Source organism: Eurytemora carolleeae, unplaced genomic scaffold (genome assembly GCF_000591075.1).
Source record: "Eurytemora carolleeae unplaced genomic scaffold, Eaff_2.0 scaffold1353, whole genome shotgun sequence".
NCBI classification, from domain to species: domain Eukaryota; kingdom Metazoa; phylum Arthropoda; class Copepoda; order Calanoida; family Temoridae; genus Eurytemora; species Eurytemora carolleeae.
This window is the reverse complement of record NW_019402113.1, coordinates 3,376-11,406: the sequence shown is the minus strand read 5'-3', so window position 1 is coordinate 11,406 and position 8,031 is coordinate 3,376. Positions and strand designations below refer to the sequence as shown.

General features: G+C 30.6%; 1 protein-coding gene across 1 annotated transcript in view; it reads left to right on the top strand.

The window, feature by feature from the left end:
• Window positions 1-6,587, top strand: part of LOC111717888 (tolloid-like protein 1) — a 43,235-nt gene extending 36,648 nt beyond the window's left edge. The window contains exons 23-26 of the mRNA XM_023493349.1: window positions 4,363-4,437; window positions 4,782-4,882; window positions 5,398-5,473; window positions 6,309-6,587. Coding sequence (XP_023349117.1) covers window positions 4,363-4,437; window positions 4,782-4,882; window positions 5,398-5,473; window positions 6,309-6,338 — 282 coding nt within the window. The 3' untranslated portion in view covers window positions 6,339-6,587. The remainder of the gene's footprint in view (window positions 1-4,362; window positions 4,438-4,781; window positions 4,883-5,397; window positions 5,474-6,308) is intronic.
• The last annotated feature ends 1,444 nt before the right edge of the window (window positions 6,588-8,031 follow it).

Here is an 8,031-nt window from a genome sequence, read left to right as displayed (position 1 = left end):
CCCCCTCTTCCGCATTTTCCCCTTCTTTCTCAAATTTCTACCAAATCCCCTATAGGCCTCCCCTGAGGCTATTATCAACCTTTTCCCTCGTCTTTCATCTTGCATAATATCACTTTTAAAGATGATAAAACAAAAATTTAATATCAAAAATAATATATCTGTATACATATATTACTGTAGATTATTATGCCTATATGTTTTAATTCATTGACTCAGTAATCCTTATATCATAACTTTGCAACCGAATAACATAGACCTTAAGATATTGCGAACTTATATTGGATAAAATAATCTTTTATTGAAATACTTAAGGCTTACACAATTAGGCTAAAATGATTTGGGGGTTCGAAAATTGGAGTTTGTGGCACATTTTAGACACAAGTTATAAAATAGAACCCATGAGACCTCAAATACCTCGTCTTAAAAACGAGGCTAACCCCAAGTTGTATAATAGTTTTCATTACCCACAGGGTGTCCCAGAAAAATTATTCTTAAAAAATCCAAAAATGTCAAAATTGGCAAAAACAGATTTTTTAGAGATAAATTGTTAAAAAATTCTTTTAATTTGACTTTTCATCAATTTCAAAATACACATAATTTTTGGAATTATTATCACAACTAACTCTGTCTTACCCGTAAAAGTCAGCAAGGGCCTGAAGTGTGAGACCAAATAGTTTATATTTATTATTATACTATTTATACAAATGGGCAAACCCTTGTACAGCTAAAAGATGTACGAAGTCGTAGTACATGCAAAAATTAGCTTTTTACACAGTGAAACCCTTAATAACGAATACATCGGAAGAATTTATCAAATGTCGTCTTGACAATTTTTCAATGGGTTTTATACAATATTACGTAAATTTCAGTATTTGTGAAAATAAATGAATAGCCATGAATATGTGGGAACAGTTTTAAAGAGTTCCATATAATCATTTAATTAAAAAACTAAATATCTGCAACATTCCATTATCAGAAAGTGAAGAATACGACATTTGATGAATTCTTACGATGTATTCGTTATTAAGGGTTTCACTAAATTATTCTGAAATTTGCGAGTTTTCTCTTTTAAAATTTGTGCATATTCAAATAAAACAAATTTCGACAAGTTTCCTGGCAACATTTGTTATCTTTATTTATCCACAAACCTTCCTTTGAGTTGCAATATAAAATTTGGGCCTAATCGGTTTAGCCGTTTTGACGTTTATTGGATACAAACAAACAGACAGACAGACAAGCTAAATTTATAAATAGATAGAGGATAAAAAGTGTATTAACTTTCTTTTCCAACTATTTATTTACACTTTCAGAAACAATTTCATTAAATTAGCGAAAAATCCAATTAATTTTTAATCAAAACGCTGGCAGGGATTTATTTTAGTAATTTATTAGTCTTTAAGCTCAGAGAATAATATATTTGTTTGCTTCTGCTATTTTCTTATCCGTGAAATCAGAAACTGTAAAATTCTTATATCTTTGCAACTAGGGTTTTCATTCGCAATACTTTTCGCGCAATTTCGCTTTTGCACAACTATATTTTGCGCAGTTTTGCTTCTTCCGCTTAGGAAAAGGTTTAAAATTAATAAATTTTAAGTAAAAGTTGAGGAGAGGAGTGGAGCTGGTCGAGAAAGTTTTTTTTTACTACTTATTATTACCAAACTGATTGAAATATTAATTGTTTTAAATGATAAACCATTTAAAATATCATAAATTGCTGTTTCTTATCATTAATCATTAATCATCAATCATTAATCATTAATCATTATTCATTAATCATGAAATGGACTTTAAGCGTAATTTCAAGTAACCCTCCTTGCAAAAAAAACAATGCCCGATTCACAACGATACCTTTGAAACCTTAATCTGATCCAAAATGTGGAATAAAATATGGTTTTCCAGACTCAAAATCTCTTTAATTCTGTTAATTTCATCATTGCTTCTTTGAAACTTTTGCAGAGAACCCGCAAATGAAAATACCAGTTTAAAGAAACAAAAACATGGATATTTAATTTATACTCGATGAGACAAATCTTTTAAGGGTACTGTTGTGAATCGAGCATTGATGCCAGCAATGGATCGTCACTTAAAAACTGTTTTAAACGCACAATAAAGGCAGACCACATTTTAGAATTGGCAGGAATAGGGCAATTTTGTTATTAAAGCTTTCATTACTCATATTTGTAAAATTAGATGGTGAAGTCGTCTGACTAATTATAAATCAATTCCGGGTCTTTCTGATTATGACGATATGTATCTAAAGTAAGGAAATTACCGATGTAAAGATTAAAAACCGGAGTTTGTGGCAAAAACTCAGTTTCTTTGTGACATCTCCAGAACTACTAAACGATAATTTGATCCTTATTATAGACATGAGAGATCAACGAACTACAGCTGTCCACATTTCTAAATTATTTTCTTATTTTTCTTATTTTATAAATAATTTTTACCTTTTATTTCGCAATGTCCTGGTTATTCCTGTATTTAAAACCTTTTTTGTGAAATAGTTAAATTATGAAATTGTATATCAAAGTATTGAGTCTTTGCCTCAATCTCAAATTTTCTAATTCCTTTATCTTTGCTACCTTAATTTTTAAACTTAGAACTTTTGATTCACAGAATTCAAAGTTTGAAATATCTATGGTCTACAACATTTAGTGGCACAGACACTATAATATCAGAGTTTGGGAACAAGATCTAATTTCTTTTTCAAAATACAAAACTAAACTGTGTTTTGTTGCCCATAAAAAAGCAAATAGATATCAAAGTCTATGCATATTTTAATGTACTCCTCCAAACCTTAAATGTTGCAAAAAAGTAGAGTTTAATTTGTTGGTCAATCCAATTTCATATGCAATACAATATGCTTTAGGTCATTGTTCAACCCACTTTTTTATACAATACAATACAATACAGTTCATGAGTCAACTCACTTTCCTATAAAATACNATAGTACATAGTACATACAGGGGTCCCACATAGTACATAGTACATACAGGGGTCCCACATAGTACATAGTACATACAGGGGTCCCACATAGTACATAGTACATACAGGGGTCCCACATAGTACATAGTACATACAGGGGTCCCACATAGTACATAGTACATACAGGGGTCCCACATAGTACATAGTACATACAGGGGTCCCACATAGTACATAGTACATACAGGGGTCCCACATAGTACATACAAGGGTCCCACATAGTACCTACAGGGGTCCCACATACATAGTACATACAGGGGTCCCACATAGTACATAGTACATACAGGGGGGTCCCACATCAAATTGGGATCTTAGGGACATTTTTTGAATATCGTTCTAAAAGTTGTTTAATGCACTCAAAATATTTTTAATTTTGTTCATAATGTTATTGATAGAATAGAAAATCTAAGCATCAAATGGTTTAAAATTCAATCTTCCATAATTTTGGGTTACTAAAAAACTTTTTTTATACACTTTTGGTAAACGATTTATTTTCCGCCGCTGATGTTCATTTAGATTCTAGTACAATAGATGGCAACGTAGAATTTGTACACTCTCAGTACAGCTGTATTCTGACGTCACAAGTGTCAACTTAGTTTTTGTGTTCGACAAAATCATTAATAATAGTGATAAATTTAGAATAAAATGCTTATCTTACAGTAAAATAAGTGAAATTATATGTGTTTAATTTTTTGTCGTTACACTGTTTTATTTGATCTTGGAAAATATGTCACTAATGTGAGAAAATTTCGTGTTTTCCTTGTTATATTTGACACTTGTGACGTCGTGTATAATTGGTTCATTTCTCTGTTGCCTCCTATTTTACTTGATAATCTATATGGATGGTACGCGTTATCTATTTCTTAACAACTTGAAACAGTAAATTTTTTTTGCGGAAAAATTTGGGCAATAGCTATAACTGATTCAATTGTTTTTAATGTTTATTTTATTTCAAAATTTAAGTCGCCACTCAATTGAAACCGGTTTTTGGACGATTAAATTCATTAAATTTTCGATTAACAACTGTTACCTTAAAACCGTAAGTTGAAAAATAAGAAACGTGGGAGTTATCTTCGTTTTTCAAGCTTGAAAAGTGTGTTATATGCTGACAATTACCTCTGTTGTTTCCGTACCAAAAATCACATTTTTATTTATCAGAAAATACTTTTTTACCATTACCATTGTACCATTATGAATTGGACTATACTATAGTTTAACAAAATGGAATGGCAAATGATAAACGTGTATTTCCCATTTTTATAAAGGAAGGAAAAATGATGAACGTGTATTTCCCATTTTTATAAAGGAAGGAAAAATGATAAACGTGTATTTCCCATTTTTATGAAGGAAAAATGATAAACGTGACCATCCATAATTTAGGCTGGTCAAGTGTCGCTAAGCTTCATAACTTTTGAACTAGAAGAGGAACAAGATTGTGCTTACGATTTTATTGAGGTAAACTTTTCATGTCTTTACAAGTTTGTATAGACTTATAAAATACAAATTATCTAGTGTTCGATTGATGCGCTTTCTACAATAAATAACTTACTTATTATTTTTAGGATTTCTAGATTTTTTACCGGCTCTCATAAATTCTAAAAAGATAAAAAAGATTAAATTGCTTATCCTAAATTAAGCTTTCCGTATATTGTTCCACAGTTTTACCATAAGAAATGTTTTAGAATGGATAATTTGTTTTGTGATTTATGAACACAAAGGAAGAGAAATGTTTTGATACAAATGAAAAGAGACAGATAATGATACAGATACAGAAAAACAAATAAATACTATTAATGCAGGTCTTTTCCGGATATGATGATTCCGGAGCATCTTACGGAAGATTTTGCGGAAACAAGATTCCGGCAGATATAATTTCAACGGAAGAGGCCTTACTGCTCAGGTTTTTAATTAAACATTTTCTAAAATATTTTGTTAAAGGAATTGAGTCTTTATCACAAACTCAAATTTTCTAATCGCTCGCGCTATATCAGATAATGTGAACCTTTGATATTTCAAACTTAAATTATTTGATCCATTAGAATTCATAGTTTGAAATACCGAAGGTCTACAACATTGGGTTGCAAGGCTATAAGGATTAGAAAATCTGATTTTGTGGCAAAGCCTCAATTCCTTTCTCTAAAATAATTTCTAAAATTTAAACGTCTAATTTATAAATAACCTTACATTTATAGAGGATATGTCCGATTTACAATTGCAATTATCTTTAATTTTGGTTTTACAAAAAAATGACTTGTCGAGGATATCTACTACAGAAACATTTTTAACCATTTTTATCGAAAAAAGTCTTAAAGAAACCCGTTTTAAATCGGGTATGCTCTTTTGAATGCCTAAAAGCTTAGTTTCAAATAATTTTGGAAATTGTTCTTGTTTATGTTTGAACAAATTTATTGTTAGGTTTAAGTCTGATGACACGATAAACTCTAAAGGGTTCTCTGCATCCTACTTTATAGTGGACCAACCAGAGACTAAGGAAAGGATCTAAACTTTGATAAAATAAAAAAATAAAAATTGAAAATCTGTCTTTAAAAATATTCAATAACTTTGTAATTTTAAGTGACCCTTAAAGGAACTTTGTACGTAATTTTAAAAGGCTCTTCATTTTAGAGAGGAAAAGGCACTGTTGTAAATCGTGCATACTCCTCCTTTAAAGAAAGGTCACTTGAAATAACGACAGTTCCTTTCTTGGACGATTCACAAAACTACCCTTTAAACCTTGAAATTGAAATAGAAAGTCGTCTTCATTGTATTGATATGTACGACGACGATTGTCTGAAATTAAGAACTTTGAATTTCGAGTTCTTTTTAAAAGAAATATATTCAGCAAGGAAAGTAAATTCCATGCAAAATTGGTCTATTTTCACAATAAAGATTTAAAGTTCACCTTTACGAAATTACAATTCGGCATTCGGAATGTATTTCTTTAATCCTATTCAGGCTGACGTCTGGTTTACCCAAAATAGTCGTTTCTTTCTTTATTATGATGCAAATCTATAACATTTGATACACTTTTGGAAAACCTTTGAGCTCTTCTTTAATAATATGCAAAAAATGAGCAAAAGAATTGAGTCTTTGTTACAAACTATGATTTTGTAATCTCTATATCTTTGCAACCCAATGCCGTAGACCTTAGATATTTCAAACTATGAATGAAATGCAATGATGAAAGAATCTAAGTTTGAAATATCAAAGGTTTACACCCTCAGATGGAAAAAATATAGGTATCAGAAAATCAGAGTTTGTTACAAAGACTCAATTCCTTTGCAAAATTTCAAATATCAATATTATTTACGATCTGATTTGTGTAGGACTATGAGTACACTGAAAGAAGAAACTAGTTGTTCCTCACAATCATAGATTATTTAACAATAACAGATAGAACACTAGATGTCGGCTTTTCAAGATTTAGAGATTAAGGCAGTAGCCAACAGGAGTTACGCGCAGTGGCATATAACAGGCTCTCTCTCTCGAGGATTCTCGTAACTCCTTTTGGCTTCTGCCTGACGGTGATTGTGAACGAAAAACCCAAAAATCTTGAAAAGACGGGTGTTCTATCTATTATTTTTAATTAATCTATGCTCACAATAAGAAAATATGTCTTTCTATATATCTCTAATAATAAAAAACAAGAATTATTATTTAAAATCTTGATTTTTTTATGTTGTTTAAAAGCAAATATTTTAACCATGTCGAGTACATTATAAATCAATTAGCTAACTGAAATACTTAAGACTGCACACATGGTCTGGTTTGTTGTTCTTGAACTAAAATACAACTTGAGTCCCTTTCCATGGGAAATCATTTTTTTGAGATTTTTGGACTTTGGCCGCAAACAAATACTGCACACTTCCTACCGAATTCTGTAAAAATTTGCTTTTATTAAACTTTTAATGTTAAAAACTATTTTCAAATTTGTGAAACCTTTCAGATTTTTGTGGAACTTTATGAAAGTCTAAACCCTTAAAAAGTTTTTTTTTTACTAACCAATTCTCCTCTATCATCACGTGCACTGGTTTGAATTATTAAACAAACAAAAAATGGATAAATACATCGGAATATTTATAATAGCCTGTATAGATGTTTCTATTAATGGTTTAGTTTATTTTTTTGGGCAGGAAGAAACGTTTATGAAGCGCTAATAATATTATTGTATAAGATTGTAATATGGGGGTAAAAACATTTATTTCTTAAATACAGGGGGACCCAAAAAGATAATACTTGAATGACGGCCTAAATCTCTTTAAATACTAGTTTCCAAGGTTAATTTTGATCTTTAATTACGCATTGATCCTCAAATCAAAAGCGTCCAACGTGGATATCGAGATCAAAATTATGTATCAAAAAATATCACACTGTTCATCACACACATCAGAAACAAACAAAAAATTAAGTAAGTTGTGTTTACCAAGAAAGTTCTGACGATCAGAAGAAATAATAAATTTGAAAAAAGTAATTTGTTTTTAATCAGGTTTAGGTTGGAATTGAACCACTGGACGAGGAAATTGAATTTGTGGAAATAACTTAAAAGAATAAAAAATTGGATTAGAAATTTATAAAAAAAATGTTCTATGAACTATTCATTTTTCAACAGAATGACAAGGACAACAAAGTGAGAACCAGATTCACAAACGATCCGAACTGAGGCCGAATTAAAAAAATTTGAGCCGCGGCTTAAAAGTGGAACCAATTCAAGCCGCCGCTCAAATTCTTTAAGTTTAATTATATATCCCAGTCTGTAATTTAGATATTTCACGGCTTATTTATAGATTTGTCTTAGATAAACAAGTTTACTGTTTACAGTTGCAGGGAATCGTGTTTCAGTAGAAGTAAATATTTCCATTTACTGATAGCGCCGATTGAAGGATTCATAACTCTAATTGGATGATGAGATAGATGTTCAGAATAGACAACAAACGAATGACTGAACCCTGATTGAATCAGGTGCTAATGGACTCGGCATACATGAGTGGTATGTAAAGAAACAGACAGAATACGTTCTGTTTGGTCGTTTTAGAAATCTCATCTTTTGTG